Raw genomic sequence first — 16,460 nt, 5'->3', positions numbered from 1 at the left:
CATTCTTTTGATAGAGTATCCATTTTATGGAATTCATTTGGAGAATAACTCTCAAGCAATGAGATCCATTTATTTTCCCTGCTCTGTAAACATACGATTTGTATCATGCTTCTAAGTAGTTCCTTGGATTTAAACAATTTCAATTCAGTTCAGTTCAGTTGCGTCCGACTCTTTGCGACCCCGTGGACTGCAGCACGCCAGGCTTCCCTGTCCATCACCAACTCCCAGAGCCTACTCAAACTCATATCCATCGCGTCGGTGATGCCATCCAATCATTTCATCCTCTGTCATCCCATTCTCCTCCTGCCCTCAATCTTTCCCAGCATCAGGGTCTTTTCCAATGAGTCGGTTCTTCACATCAGGTGGCCAAAATATTGGAGTTTCAGCTTCAGCATCAGTCCTTCCAATGAATATTTACACAGTAGGAAACCCTCTCACAGGTGGGTCTGTGGGGAGTTTTGGAATCACAGAAGGCAACATAACTGGGAAAAAAAATTAAAAATCCACAGAATACACGCCTAACCGCCACTGCTGAAAAGAGAAATTCCCCGCGAGAGGCTCTAACCTAACAACCTAACATGCAGCCTGGCCCACTCACAGAACAAAGGATTGAGTGAATACCAAAGGAGAGCTAGCCGGTTAAACAGCTTAGGAACGTCTGTTTTGAAATTTGCCTTCAGACAGCTCACCAGACACAACAAGAAAATCAAATACTCTTTTGGCCTATAAAGTTTTTCTCCTTCTCTTCCTTCCTCCTCCTTTTGTGTTTGCTATTTCAAACCCTTTCCTTGACTGCCATGAGTATACGTGTGCTCAAAGTGCCTAAAAGAAGGGTTGGGCTCACTTGATTTGAAGCTAAGATATACTTAAAGAAAAGGCACCAGAATATGGCTTTTTAAATGTTACAGAAGAGTGATAATTCTTTATTGTGATTCTTAATTACAACTGAGAAACTCCAAGTGATTTGTCATTTTAGTTTTTTCGTGTGAAATGGAATTCCAAAAACAATTTCTTCACTTTGGAGAAAGAGCTTAAAGTAGCAACTGGGGTTTACCTAGTTTAAAAGGTTGGCAGTGGGCAATTAAAGGTGGTGATATCCCAGTTGGATTTCACAACTACTCAATAATACAAGGTTTTAAGTTGGTGCAGTAGGCTTACAGAACAGCTGGCAAAACAGCACTGTTTGTCATTGACTTTACAATGCAAAATTAGGGCTATTTTTGTGTCAGCAGTTATGCATTTTTAAGCAGATGTCACTGATATTAGATATAAAACAACAATAGGGATCCAGGCCCTGGAGGTAAGGTCAGGGTGGGAAGCAGTCCGTGCCTCTTTCTAAATGAAGCTCACCCCTGCTTGCAGTGTTTAAAAGAACACGGGGCATATAAGATCCCTTATCTTTATAATCATTTGCCAGGATTCAAAACTCTTTGGGGAAAATAAATTTCTGGCCATAGTTTTTTTTCTTTTTTTCCTGGAAAAATATTAGTAACAGCAACTGTGTGTTCTAAAATAGTCCTAATTTCATATATTTTATTTCATTGTCTTTATAACCTAGAGATCTCCAATTTTGTGTTTATGAACCATTCTGGCTCCCCTGAGACTCCTGGCAAAATAAAAATTTAATGAAAGCAGAGACTTAATAGTAACAAAGATGAGAAGTTTAAGTTCCATTTATGATAGCACTTTTTTTTTTTTCCCCATGAGAGTCTTTATTATTACCTGGTATTTTCTTACTGATGGTGTATCTCCATCGCCCAAGAATGGGGACCTGGTCTGAATTGTTCCTCCCAATGTGCCTCTAATAGTCAGTCCTTGGCACATAGTCAGCACTCCACAGATGGTAACTGAAGAAACCCAATGTGACAAGTCCAATTACAAAGATAGGAGTGAGCTGCTTTGAGAGTGCAAAGCGGAAGTCATACAAGAGTATCAGGATGTTAATTATAGTGTATTAGTTCAGGCTGTTGTATCTGAATGCCATAGACTGGAGGCTTATGAACAACAGAAATTCCCCACTCTTACCTCTTCCTCCTTCCAGCCTCTGGCAACCACCAATCTACTTTCTGTCTCTATGGATTTCTCTGTTCCTATCTCTACTCCTGTATTCCCTGGAATACTCATTGGAAGGACTGATGCTGAAGCTGAACCTCCAATACTCTGGCCAGCTGATGGGAACAGCTGACTCATTAGATAAGACCCTGATGCTGGGAAGATTGCAGGTGGTGGTTTCCAAATACTCGGGTGTGTTTGCACCTGAGTTTTGTGTTGCGCTGTGAAAACTGGTACACCGTGGTATACCTTGGCATATTTGTCACATGGAGGAGGAAATGGCAACCCACTCCAGTATGCTTGCCTGTAAAATTCCACGGACAGAGATGCCTGGTGGCCTACAGTCCATGGGGTCCAAAGAGTCAGATACAGCTGAGAGACTGAGCATGCACACATCCCTCTTAATGAAGGGAAAAAATATTAGTAAAAATGAAAAAGTGTGATGCCATCCATACAAGGAGCCGAGTCAACAAACAAAATATATATAAAAATACTATGAACGAAAGACTTGAAAGACAAGTGCTAAGGTATAACCCACAAAATAAAATCGGTCATTTGCAAAGTATTGCCATGATCTACACATATTAATTCAAGTATTCTGTATTTTGCAAAAAAAGTCATTTAAATTTTGTCATTCACTTCTCATACTTCTTTATGTCTTTGTTAATGTCCTTCTTTTATTTTTTTTTAATAGCAAAACTGCCTTATGGCCAATGAGTTATGCAGCAAAAATGCTTGAGGTGAAAATAGTTGCAGCAAAGATGTCCACAGCAAAGATGTTTATGGACAGAGTACCTGGAACTGATACAAGCCATTGTAAAAAGGGTGCCAAATGATGGCTGCCCAACTCTGTGAATATACTAAAAGTCACTTTTAAAAGGGAGAATTTTATGGGGTATAAATTAAATCTCAATAAAGCTATTGTTTTAAAAGGGGTGTCACAGTGGTTACGAGCACAGTCTGGATTCCTACATTTCTGGATTCGTGATCCTTGCTCTGATACCAGCTGTGTTCTCTTTGCCCATCCAATAGTTAACATTTCTGAATCTTGGTTTCTTCATCAATAAGATGAAGATAATAATAATATCTCCTTCTAGGATTATTCTGAAGATTAAACAATTTAGCATCCCCAAAGCACTGAAAATAACCCCTGGTACCCGGAAGAAGTGAGTTGTTATCACTCTGGGGGAGTCGGGGAGGGAACAGGAGTTCAACTGTGAGCACACCCTGAAGTCAGAAACCTCTTGGGCTCTATTCCTTGCCACCTGGAAACTTAACTACAAAGAAAGATCTTTTGTCATAGAAATTGACTATGCCATGAACATATCTGAAACAACAATGGCATGTTTTTCCATTTGGAATACAATTTCCTACCTTCACTCTTGGGGGGAAAAAAAAGGCTTCCAACAGCTTTATGGAGATATAATTCATAAACCTTAAATTCACCCTTTCAAGGTATACAATTCAACGTCTAGTAGATTCCCAGAATTGTGCAGCCATCACCACTGTTTAATTCCAGGACACTTCATCATCCCCAAAGACACTTGACAACCATTACAAGTCATTCCCCACTCTCCCTGCCTCCTCCTTCCAGCCTCTGGGAACCACCAATCCACTTTCTGTCTCTACGGATTTCTCTTGTCCTACCTTTATTCTTGGAAAGGCATGTGGAAATGAACTGTGCTCCTTCTGGGGTCGCCAAAGTTTCCCCTCAGATTCCAGAGGGAAAATAAATGTTTTCTGATCAAGTACAGCTGGGAACAACCTAAGTTTAAAAAAAATATTAAAATCAAATTTGCTATCCTTAAAGCTTCAAAATTGTAATTTAAAATAATGCTTCCTAGTTAAATTACATTTTATAGGAAATATTCTATTGGTAATTACAACAAATTTGACCAACTTTAGTATTGTTACCACGATAAAACTGCAGTTGTTTATTAAGCATAAGAACTTCCAAGTCTGATAAGGGCCATTATAGCATGGATAAAAAGCTATATCTCTGGCTGAGTTTATATGACTTACAATTGACAGAATTACTGTACTATAAAACATTTATTGGTTAAAAAAAATGCTGTATTTTATTAAATTAAGTCACAAGATAGCCAATGTTAAATATATTAAAAATGCTATTCCTAAGCAGTTCATCCTTATATCTTTAAACTTCTAGTGTTCTATGTAATTGCAAAGACTTAAGGATCAATGTCTTTGCAATTACAACTGGCTTCCCAGGTGGCGCTAGCAGTAAAGAACCCGCCTGCCAATGCAGGAGACCTGAGTCACAGGTTTGATCCCTGCATTGAAAAGATCCCCTGGAGAAAGAAATGGCAACCCACTCCAGTATTCTTGCCTGGAGAGTCCCATGGACAGAGCAGCCCGGCGGGCTACAGTCTACAGGGTCGCAATGGTTGGACATGCCTGAAGCCACTTAGCACTGAGGATAAAAGTGTTAAAGGTCTTCCTTGTTAAGCAGTCAGGAGTTCCATGGGATAGCAATGCGCAAAAAAAATAAAGTTATAAGAATGTGCATATGCATGTAACATAGGTCTTAATTTAAAGCAGGTTCCAGTTCTTTAAAATAGTTAACATAATTCAGGTCAATTGATTCTATTGTCCACTTCTGTAAAATTATCACTAAAAAGCAATTTATAGACTTCTGGTTTCATTTCAACATGGAAAGAGCTTGGAAGTTATCACGCCAACCCTCACAATAAGAAACAGCTGAAGAAACAGAAAAGCAACTCTTCTTAGATACATCAAAGAACTGAGGAAACTGCAGGGAAAGCTGCTGCCTTCAAAACTGGAAAAAGCAGTGGATAAAACCCAAGAGCAGAAACCTGCTGCTAGAGCCAGTACTGGAAGAACACTTAAATTCTAATCAACAAAGTGTTGGAGGTTCAGAATAGATTCACTTGAAAGTTAAAATCTCTGAGGGGCCAAGTCTTAGCACAGCCTACAATTTCATGAGTTTTATTTCTAGGAGCCCCACCTTATTTTCTCTGTGAACATCAGAGGAAAAACCCCTTCCTGCTTCTAGCAGGGCAAAGAGCAGGAAGAGAGGCCATTTCAAAACACTCCAAGCTCTGTTCTTTGTTCTGTTCTCTGCAATGAAGGCTGTGTCTCACGGAGAACTATTTTACCAGAGCCTTATCTGATCTGAAGGAGGGCAATTAGCCAACTCCAGCCCCCTTTGGTCTTCCTATCTCACCAAAGAGGGGAAAAACGCTGAGAAAAATTTGTGAAGAGTCCAGGGGCACAGACCTTCCAAAAGATTGAGACCTAATCACAGGATTATTGAATGCTTCCCCCCAACACACACTACATCCACTTCTGCAGACACAAGATTACAGATGGAAGAACTGCAAGGCTCAGATTCTACATAGGAAAGAGATTCTAGGGAAACACAAACACAATAGAGAGGCTAAAAACAAAGATAATTGGTGAAATGAAACCTCAGATACCTACAGTTATAGCAGATGGCGTAACTCCTGTACTTACACTAAACGCCTACTTACCTGCCTGGTATTCTCTCTGTGGTTTTTCATCTGTCATTAATTTTGGAAAATTCTTAATATCTTATAGAAAAACCTGCCCATTTTTTCTAGCCCCTCAGTAGCACTGAGTACTAGGGTGGCTTTATATGTTTTGCTAATTTGTTAGTTTTCTGTAACAAATTAGATCACAAACTAATGGACCACAGCCCTGTCTAACTCAATGAAACTATGAGCCATGCCATGTGGGGCCACCCAGGACGGGCGGGTCATGATGGAGAGGGCTGACAGAATGTGGTCCACTGGAGAAGGGAATGGCAAACCACTTCAGTATTCTTGCCTTGAGAATCCCATGAACAGTATGAAAAGGCAAAATGATAGGATACTGAAAGGGGAACTCCCCAGGTCAGTAGGTGCCCAATATGCTACAGGAGATCAGTAGAGAAATAGCTCCAGAAAGAATGAAGAGGCTGAGTCAAAGCAAAAACAACACCCAGTTGTGGATGTGACTGATGATGGAAGTACAGTGTAATGCTATAAAGAACAATACTGCATAGGAACCTAGAATGTTAAGTCCATGAATCAAGGTAAATTGGAAGTGGTCAAACAGGAGATATAGCAAGAGTGAACAGTGACATTTTAGGGATCAGTGAACTAAAATGGACTGGAATGGGTGAATTTAACTCAGATGACCATTATATCTACTACTGTGGATAAGAATCCCTTAGAAGAAATGGAGTAGCCCTCAGAATCAACAAAAGAGACCAAAATGCAGTACTTGGATGCAATCTGAAAAACAACAGAATGATCTCTGTTCTTTCCCAAGGCAAACCATTCAATATCACAGTAATCCAAGTCTATGCCCCAAACACTAATGCTGAAGAAGCTGAGGTGGAATGGTTCTATGAAGACCTACAAGACCTTCTATAACTAACACCCCAAAATGATGTCCTTTTCATTATAGGGGATTGGAATGCAAAAGTAGGAAGTCAAGAGATACCTGGAATAACAGGCAAATTTGGCCTTGGAGTACAAAATGAAACAGGGCAAAGGCTAACAGAGTTTTGCCAAGAGAACGCACTGGTCATAGCAAACACCCTCTTCCAACAACACAAGACACAACTCTACACATGGACATCACCAGATGATCAACACCGAAATCAGACTGATTATATTCTTTGCAGCCAAAGATGGAGAAGCTCTATACAGTCAGCAAAACAAGATGGGGAACTGACCGCGGCTCAGACTAAATTGAAACAAGTAGGGAAAACCACTAGACCATTCAGGTATGACCTAAATAAAATCCCTTACAGTGGAAGTGACAAATAGATTCAAGACATTCGATCTAACAGAAAGAGTGCCTGAAGAACTATGGATGGAGTTTTATAACATTGTACAGGAGGTAGGGGTTAAAGCCATCTCCAAGAAAAAGAAATGCAAAAAAGCAAAATGACTGTCTGAGGAGGCCTTAGAAATAGCTGAGGAAAGAAGAGAAGCTAAAGGCAAAGGAGAAAAGGAAAGATAAATCCATCCGAATGCGGAGTTCCAAAGAATAGCAAGGAGAGATAAGAAAGCCTTCCTCAGTGATCAATGCAAAGAAATAGAATGGGAAAACAGTAGAATGGGAAAGACTAGAGATCTCTTCAAGAAAATTAGAAATACCATGAGAACATTTTGTGCAAAGATGGGCACAATAAAGGACAGAAATTGTATGGACCTAACAAGCAGAAAATATAAAGAAGAGGTGGCAAGAATACACAGAAGAAATATACAAAAAAGATCTTAATGACCCAGATAACCATGATGGCTCATCTAGAGCCAGACATCCTGGGGTGTAAAGTCAAGTGGGTCTTTGGTAAGCATCACTATGAACAAAGCTAGTGGAGGTGAAGGAATTCCAGCTGAGCTATTTCAAATCCTAAAAGAAGATGCTGTGAAAGTGCTGCGTTCAATATGCCAGCAAATTTGGAACACTCTGCAGTGGCCACAGGACTGGAAAAGGTCAGTTTTCATTCCAATCCCAAAGAAAGGCAATGCCAAAGAATGCTCAAACTACTGCACAGTTGCACTCATCTCACATGCTAGCAAAGTAATGCTCAAAATTCTCCAAGTGAGGCTTCAACAGGACATGAACTGAGAACTTCCAGATGTTCAAACTGAATTTAGAAAAGGCAGAGGAACTAGAGATCAAATTGCCAACATCCATTGGCTCATACAAAAAGCAAGAGAATTCCAGAAAAACATCTACTTCTGCTTTATTGACTATGCCAAAGCCTTTGACTGTGTGGATCACAACAAACTGTGGAAAATTCTTCAAGAGATGGGAATACCAGACCACTTTACCTGCCTCATGAGAAATCTGTATGCAGGTCAAGAAGCAACTCTTATAACTGGACATGGAAAAACATACTGGCTCCAAATTGGGAAAAGAGTGTACTTCAAGGCTGTATATTGTCACCTTGCTTATTTAATTTATATGCAGAGTACATCACGTGAAGTGCCAGACTGGATGAAGCACAAGCTGGAATCAAGATTGCTGGGAGAAATATCCACAACCTGAGATGGGCCGACGGCACCACTCTTATGGCAGAAACCAAAGAGGAACTAAAGAGCCTCTTGATGAAAGTGAAAGAGGAGAGTGAAAAAGCTGGCTTAAAACTCAACATTCAAAAACAAAGATCCAGTCCAATTACTTCATGGTAAATAGATGGGGAAACAATGGAAACAGTGACAGACTTTCTTTCCTAGGTGCCGGGAGCCGGCATATTGCATATTGAGTGCATATTGCATATTGAGTGCAGCACTTTCCACGGCATCATCTTTCAGGATCTGGAATAGCTCAACTAGAATTCTATCACTGCCGGGAGCCAGCGTGAGGAGCTCCACCCATGACAAAGGTCATGAGGAAGGAGGCTCGGCATAGCTCGGCATATGCAAAGGCGGGATCGAGCCTCAGGAGTCCCCCTGGAAATTCTTGAGTATCTACCCCCAAAACCAGAGTCTGCCTACTTTCTGCTTTGTGCTTTCACCTACACCTCTGACTTTACGGGGGGCTGTCCCCCACTACCTCTCTCTGAAAAAAGAGTTAGCTTACAGCTCCAGTTAATAATTCCTGGGTGTGACAGTGTTTCAACCTACAAACTCCTTTGGAAATCCTCTAGCCTGCCTGAATAGGTTTTTTCGGCCACATGTGATTGTTCAGAGCCTCCCAACTGTGAGAGGGAGAATCTGTCTAAACACAGATTCTTCTGAGTAGTTAAAAGATTGATTAGAAATTGTATTGGTGAAGGGTTTTTCACTTATTGAGCCAATGTTTGCTGCTAAGTCTCCATACCCCTTACCTACTGTGTCCTTGGCAGTGTATTGATTGATATAATGGGTGTGTAGAAATGTAAGTAGTAGCTCAATGTTTGTAACCTTGGACCCTTGAGTTAATTCTTTTCTTGACTGAGCCCACCTCACCTTTGCCCTATAGGAATGCAGCTTTGTCCAATGCTTTTTTGGAGGCTGGTGCCTGACTTTGGAATAATCACCTTTAGAGAAAAATAAGTTCCTTAAAATGTTAACAGGCCTCCTGGCCAGAAGATGATGTAGTTCACCTGAACTTTTGCATATGCTAAGTTTGAAAGCCTGGCTTCAATTAGGACCAGGAACTGCTGTCCTTGCATGACTCCACCCCTTCCCCCATTATCCTCTATGCACAACTTAAGGTATAAAAACTACTTTGGAAAATAAAGTGCGGGCCTTGTTCACCGAAACTTGGTCTCCCCATGTCACTCTCTCTCCCAAATTCTGGCTGAGTCTCCATCTGGAGCGCGGAACCCGCCATGCTTGCTAATTATGCCTGGGCTTCTAAGATCCGACCGGGGAGGCCTCAGTGTCTCCTCTCCTTCGGGAGAACGGAAGGACGCCTGCGGCCTACGTAAGTGGTGCAAACTTCTTGTCTTGAAGTTTTATTGGTCTCCCGCATAAACCAAGCTACTCAGCCTCTTTTCTCCACTGAATTTTCCTACTGAGATATCCTCATCCTATTACTCTTTATATCTTTGATAAAATATTTAAATAAATAGGTCACCGACGCCGTCCCCGCTTCGAATACCCTGGATAAGCCAGGGCTGGTCCCCGGCACCTAGGCCTCCAAAATCAATCAGATGGTGATTGCAGCTATGAAATTAAAAGACGCTTGCTCCTTGGAAGAAAAGTTATGACCAACCTAGACAGCATATTAAAAAGCAGAGACATTACTTTGGCAACAAAGGTCCATCTAGCCAAAGCCATGGTTTTTCCAGTAGTCATGTATGGATATGAGAATTGGACTATAAAGAAAGATGATCGCTGAAGAATTGGTGCTTTTGAACTGTGGTGTTGGAGAAGACTTTTGAGAATTCCTTGGACTGCAAGGAGATCCAACCAGTCCATCCTAAAGGAAATGAGTCCTGAATATTCATTGGAAGGACTGATGCTGAAGCTGAAACTCCAATACTTTGGCCACCTGATGCAAAGACCTGACTCACTGGAAAAGACCCTGAGGCTGGGAGAGACTGAAGGCAGGAGAAGGGGACAATGGAGAACGAGATGGTTGGATGGCATCACTGATGCGATGGAAGTGAGTTTAAGTAGTCTCCAAGAGTTGGTGATGGACAGGAAAGCCTGACATGCTGCAGTCCATGGGGTCACAAAGAGTTGGACACGACTGAGTGACTGAACTGAACTGAATTGCTAATTTGTTAGGCAAAATAGTAATATTGGTTTGGCCAAAAAGTTTATTCAGGTTTTTATGTAAGCTGTTATCAGATCAGTCGCTCAATCGTGTCCGACTCTTTGCGACCCCACGAATCGCAACACGCCAGGCCTCCCTGTCCATCATCAACTCCCGGAGTTCACTGATACTCACGTCCATCGAGTCAGTGATGCCATCCAGCCATCTCATCCTCTATCGTCCCCTTCTCCTCCTGCCCCCAATCCCTCCCAGCATCAGAGTCTTTTCCAATGAGTCAACTCTCGTATGAGGTGCCCAAAGTACTGGAGTTTCAGCTTTAGCATCATTCCTTCCAAAGAAATCCCAGGGCTGATCTCCTTTAGAATGGACTGATTGGATCTCCTTGCAGTCCAAGGGACTCTCAAGAGTCTTCTCCAACACCACAGTTCAAAAGCATCAATTCTTCAGCGCTCAGCTTTCTTCACAGTCCAACTCTCACATCCATACATGACCACAGGAAAAACCATAGCCTTGACTAGACGAACCTTTGTTGGCAAAGTAATGTCTCTGCTTTTGAATATGCTACCTAGGTTGGTCATAACTTTCCTTCCAAGGAGTAAGCGTCTTTTAATTTCATGGCTGCAATCACCATCTGTAGTGATTTTGGAGCCCCGAAAAATAAAGTCTGACAGTGTTTCCACTGTTTCCCCATCTATTTCCCATGAAGTGGTGGGACCAGATGCCATGATCTTTGTTTTCTGAATGTTGAGCTTTAAGCCAACTTTTTCACTCTCCTCTTTCACTTTCATCAAGAGGCTTTTGAGTTCCTCTTCACTTTCTGCCATAAGGGTGGTGTGTTATAGATGACCCTAAATGAACTTTTTAGCCAATCCATTATATAGTTCAATTTGTATTCCTATGGTTCAACAGTGCTATTAAACATTTTTCACATACTTACTGGTCATTTGCATTTCCAGCTCTGTGAGTAGTCCACTGATGTCGCTTTGTCTGTGCCGAGGTTTTTATTATGATTATGGCAAGAAAGCACTTTGTATTTAACAGTGTTAGTAATTTTTGTATCACATATGTTGGAACTGTTTTTCCTATTTGTTATTTTATGATGCTTCTTAAAAATTTTTATTTTTTGTTTCAAAAAACTTCAAAGCCACAAAGAATTTGAAAGGATAGTGAGCATGCAAATACCCTTCACCTAGATGACCAAGTGGAAACAGCTTGTCCCCTGTGCTTTGTCTCCCTTTGTCACTAGGATGTAGTCATATTCTGAATAAGTGGGATTTGTGTACTGCCTTGTAACAACGCAGAAGAGGATGGCTCTAAGGGGGTCCAATAACTGAGTGAGAATATACCTTCTAATCTATGCTTATCATTTAACAGAAACCTCTTCTTTCCTTCTCATTGTTTCTCACTATTATTTATTTGCTTTGTTCTTTTTTCCCCCCCTCAAACACTAGTGTAACCGAATATAAAATGAAGATTTCTGTGCAGTTCTGATGGTGTTGGTACAGATGGTAGTCACCCTCCTAGTGTCAATAAGCAAAGGGTGGTCGTTAAGAACAGTGTGAGCAGATATCTCATGCAATAAAATCTGTGCAAGCCAGCAATGATAAGAGGAAGAACCTCACTTTGACACAGAAGAAGAATCATTGCCAAAGTGGGAATAATAATGAAGCCTATTTTGAAAACAATACAAAAGCACTTTGAGCTCTTTGGAGAAAATGTACCACTTTTGACAATATCCTTATCATTGTTTTCTGAATGACTGCTGGGAGAATCTTCCATTTGCTGGAATCCATTGTCATCATGTCGTGTACCTACTGGGTTTTGTCTCTACTAGACAAAAAAACCACCAGATTTTTTCCTTGAGCAATACTGGCGAAAAAGGAAAACCATCCTCTGAAAATTAGACTTCTTGGCTTTTATATACCTATGGTGTAGGAGAGGACACTTGCAGACAGTTGACTGGACTCTAATCTGGGCCTCATTGTTCTTTTTAAGTTTTAAAAATTGAAGGATAGTTGGATTATGTGTGTTAATTACTGCTATACAGCAAAGCGATTCAGTTATACATATATATGCATTCTTTTTTAAAATATTATTTTCCATTATGGTTTATCATATTGACTATAGCACTTTGTGCTATACAGTAGGACCTTGTTTATCCATCCTGTATATAAAAGGTCACATCTTCCACTCCCAGGGACTGCCTTGGACCTGCTTACTTTTAAGACCCAGTTTGGACTCTCTCCAGTTTTTGACCATGGCTCACTTCATTTCATTTTCAAATTTGAGGCCACTTTAGCCTCCCAAATCCACAGCAATGACTGAGATGCTCCCCCAGGCTTGTAGGGCTCCTACGAACTTGCCAGGCTCCCATCTTCCTGATAAGACAGCCAGTGGTTGTATTACTTTATTGAACAGGAAAGGAAGGATGCAAAGACCCTTTCTGGGTTCCAGCTCCACGCCCCAGTTCACATTTTTCTCCATTCTTCCAGACCCTAACAGGGGCAAGGGCACTCCGTGGCCATGGAGAACTGTGCAAGCAAAGTGCTCTGCCAGAATCTTTGTATTTGGTTCTCTGCTACCTAGTCTGTTCTCTTCAGCTATCATAGCGTGCAAAACTGCAGCTCAGAAACTCTGTGCTCTGTCAAGAGGAGAAGACAAAGAGGAACTGGAGACAGGACAGGAGAACTTTCTTGAGGGCTGGTGACACACAGCTCGTCTCTGTCCTACTTCCCCTGCCTTCTCCACCTGGAGCTTTTTTATCGCTGTGTATCCACTCCACCTCTTGGATGGACACTCCCCGCCTACCACACATCCCCTGGCTGCCATCTAAACAGTCCTCCCGCTTGGCCTTGTGCGGCTCTCTTGACTTATTATTATTTTTAATATTTGTTTATTTGGCTGTGCTGGGTCTTAGTCGTTGCATGTAGGGTCTGGTTCCCTGACTTGGGATCAAACCCAGGCCCCCTGCACTGGGAGTGTGGAGTCTTAACTGCTGGACATGAGGGAAGTCCCTGTTGTTTTCATTTAGAACTGAGTCAATATGAGGTAGTAAAATAACCTCCAGTATTTTCTTCTCCAAGAATCCCTTTTGTTATTTTCCCTACAGATTCCTTGTTTCAAACAATGATTTATATAAACCTATTTGAAAATCATATTTTTATTCTCAAATTAAAAAATCTAAGGTAGGGCAATTCCCTGCTGGTCCAGTAGTTAAGATTTCATGCTTTCATTGCCAAGGGCATGGGTTTGATATCTGGTGGGGCAACTAACATCCCACAAGCTGCATGGTATGGCCAAAACAAACAAACAAAACCCTAAGATATAAATGACTTCAAACTAGACAGACTAGTGAAGGGTTGCCTCTGCCAAGGGATGATGGCTGCCTGTGGCACTACCTTCATGGAGGGGAAAGGGAAATGGGTACACTGAACACCTGAGGCTCTGTTCCCCACTACAAGAGCTGGGACCTGGTTGTATCTCTGGGTTTCTCCCTGAAACTTGACCTCTCTGTTTGATGTGATTCATTTACCCTTGATATATATTTATGATGCAAAAAGGACTACAGGGTTTTAAGCTTCATACAAAACCCTGACCTACGTTCACTTCAATTCAGAACGCCTAGACTGAAGAAGGTCCAAACTAAGAAAAGGTTATTTCTCTTTTTATTTTTTAATTTTTGTTTTTAATATGGTTGCCTTACAATCAGTTATACATATATACTCACCTAGAGTATATACACTCATCTAGAGTCAGACATCCTGCAATGTGAAGTCAAGTGGGCCTTAGGAAGCATCACTACAAACAAAGCTAGTAGAGATGATGGAATTCCAATTGAGCTATTTCAAATCCTGAAAGATGATGCTGTGAAAGTGCTGCACTCAATATGCCAGTAAATTTGGAAAACTCAGCAGTGGCCACAGGACTGGAAAAGGTCAGTTTTCATTTTAATCCCAAAGAAAAGCAATGCCAAAGAATGCTCAAACTACTGCACAATTGCACTCATCTCACATGCTAGTAAAATAATGCTCAAAAGTCTCCAAGTCAGGCTTCAGCAGTATGTGAACTGTGAACTTCCAGATGTTCAAGCTGGTTTTAGAAAAGGCAGAGGAACCAGAGATCAAATTGCCAATATCTGTTGGATCATCCAAAAAGCAAGAGAGTTCCAGAATAACATCTATTTCTGCTTTATTGACTATGCCAAAGCCTTTGACTGCATGGATCACAATAAACTGTGGAAAATTCTGAAAGAGATGGGAATACCAGGCCACTTGACTTGCCTCTTGAGAAACCTGTATGCAGTTCAGGAAGCAATGGTTAGAACTGGACATGGAACAAGACTGGTTCAAAATAGGAAAAGGAGTACGTCAAGGCCGTATATTGTCACCCTGTTTATTTATATATGCAGAGTACATCATGAGAAATACTGGCCTGGAAGAAGCACAAGCTGGAATCAAGACTGCCGGGAGAAATATCAATAATCTCAGATATGCAGATGACACCACCCTTATGGCAGAAAGTGAAGAAGAACTAAAGAGCCTTTTGATTAAAGTGAAAAAGGAGAGTGAAAAAGTTGGCTTAAAGCTCAAGATTAGGAAAACTAAGATCATGGCATCTGGTCCCATCATTTCACGGCAAATAGATGGAGAAACAGTGGAAACAGTGTCAGACTTTATTTTTGGGGGCTCCAAAATCAATGCAGATGGTGATTGCAGCCATGAAATTAAAAGACGCTTACTCCTTGGAAGAAAAGTTATGAACAACCTAGCCAGCATATTAAAAAGCAGACGCATTACTTTGCCAACAAAGGTCCATCTAGTCAAGTCCATGGTTTTTCCAGTAGTCATGTATGGATGTGACAGTTGGACTATAAAGAAAGCTGAGCACCAAAGAATTGATGCTTTTGAACTGTGGTGTTGGAGAAAACTCTTGAGAGTCCCTTGGACTGCAAGTCTGATCCAACCAGACTAAAGGAGATCAGTTCTGGGTGTTCATTGGAGGAAGTGATGTTGAAGCTGAAACGCCAATACTTTGCCCACCTGATGCGAAGAGGTGACTTATTGGAAAAGACCTTGATGCTGGGAAGCATTGAAGGCAGAAGGAGAAGGGGACGACAGAGGATGAGATAGTTAGATGGCATCACCGACTCAATGGACATGAGTTTGGGTGAACTCCAGGAGTTGGTGATGGTCAGGGAGGCCTGGTGTTCTATGGTTTATGGGGTTGCAAAGAGTCGGACACGACTGAGCAACTGAACTGATACTAATGCTGATACATATTCTACTCTTTTTTAGATTCTTTTACTATATAAATCATTACAGGGTATTGAGTTCCCTGTGCCATACAGTAGTTCCTTATTAGTTATCTATTTTATACATAGTTGTGTGTGAAAAGGTCATTTCCCTTTAACTCAATACTAATTTTAATAAATCATCTCTTAGGCTGTATTATTAATGTATATGTTAGTTGCTCAGTCGTGTCTGACTCTTTGTGACCCGATGGACTGTAGCCCACCAGGCTCCTCTGTCCATGGAATTCCCCAGGCAAGAGTACTAGAGTGGGTAGCCATTCCCTTCTCCAGGAGATCTTCCTGACTCAGGGACTGAACCTGGGTCTCCTACATTGCAGACAGATTCTTTACCATCTGAGTCACCATTTCAAGCAAGTTTATTACTTTTGTTTTGTTTACCCTGGATACCAAAATCATCTTTACAGTAAAGCACATATGACGGGCTAAGAACTATAAAGAAAGCTCCAGATGATCTAAATAGCATAAAAATGGATTTGCTTTAAAATATTTCCTATAGGAATTGAATTTGGCACGTTGTTGTTATTGTCTAGTTACTAAGTTGTGTCCGATTCTTTTGTGACCCAATAGACTGTAGCCCACCAGGCTCCTCTGTCCATGGGATTTCCCAGGCAAGAATACTGGTGTGGGTTGCCATTTCCTTCTGCAAGGGATCTTCCTGACCCAGTGATTGAATATGCATCTCCTGCATTGACAGGCAGATTCTTTCCCATTGAGCAACCAGCAAAGCTGTTGAATTTGGGATATGTTTTACTAAAAATACAAAAGATGTAACACCAAAACTAGGACCCTGAAATAACTGTCATGATGGCAAGCATTAAAATGCAATGAAAATAACAAAGAATAACTTTATTAAAGTCTAAATTCTGCCATTAACTTCATATGCAAAACT

At 41.1% G+C, this 16,460-nt stretch overlaps 1 protein-coding gene across 1 annotated transcript in view; it reads right to left on the bottom strand.

Moving 5' to 3' along the window:
- The window catches only part of IQCH (IQ motif containing H), a 229,554-nt gene that overhangs the window by 203,303 nt on the left and 9,791 nt on the right, over positions 1-16,460 (bottom strand). The window contains 1 exon segment of the mRNA XM_003586516.6: positions 3,700-3,817. Coding sequence (XP_003586564.4) covers positions 3,700-3,817 — 118 coding nt within the window.

This window comes from Bos taurus, chromosome 10 (genome assembly GCF_002263795.3).
Source record: "Bos taurus isolate L1 Dominette 01449 registration number 42190680 breed Hereford chromosome 10, ARS-UCD2.0, whole genome shotgun sequence".
Taxonomy (NCBI): domain Eukaryota; kingdom Metazoa; phylum Chordata; class Mammalia; order Artiodactyla; family Bovidae; genus Bos; species Bos taurus.
Note: the sequence above shows the minus strand (reverse complement) of the source record. Positions and strands in the feature narration are given on the sequence as shown.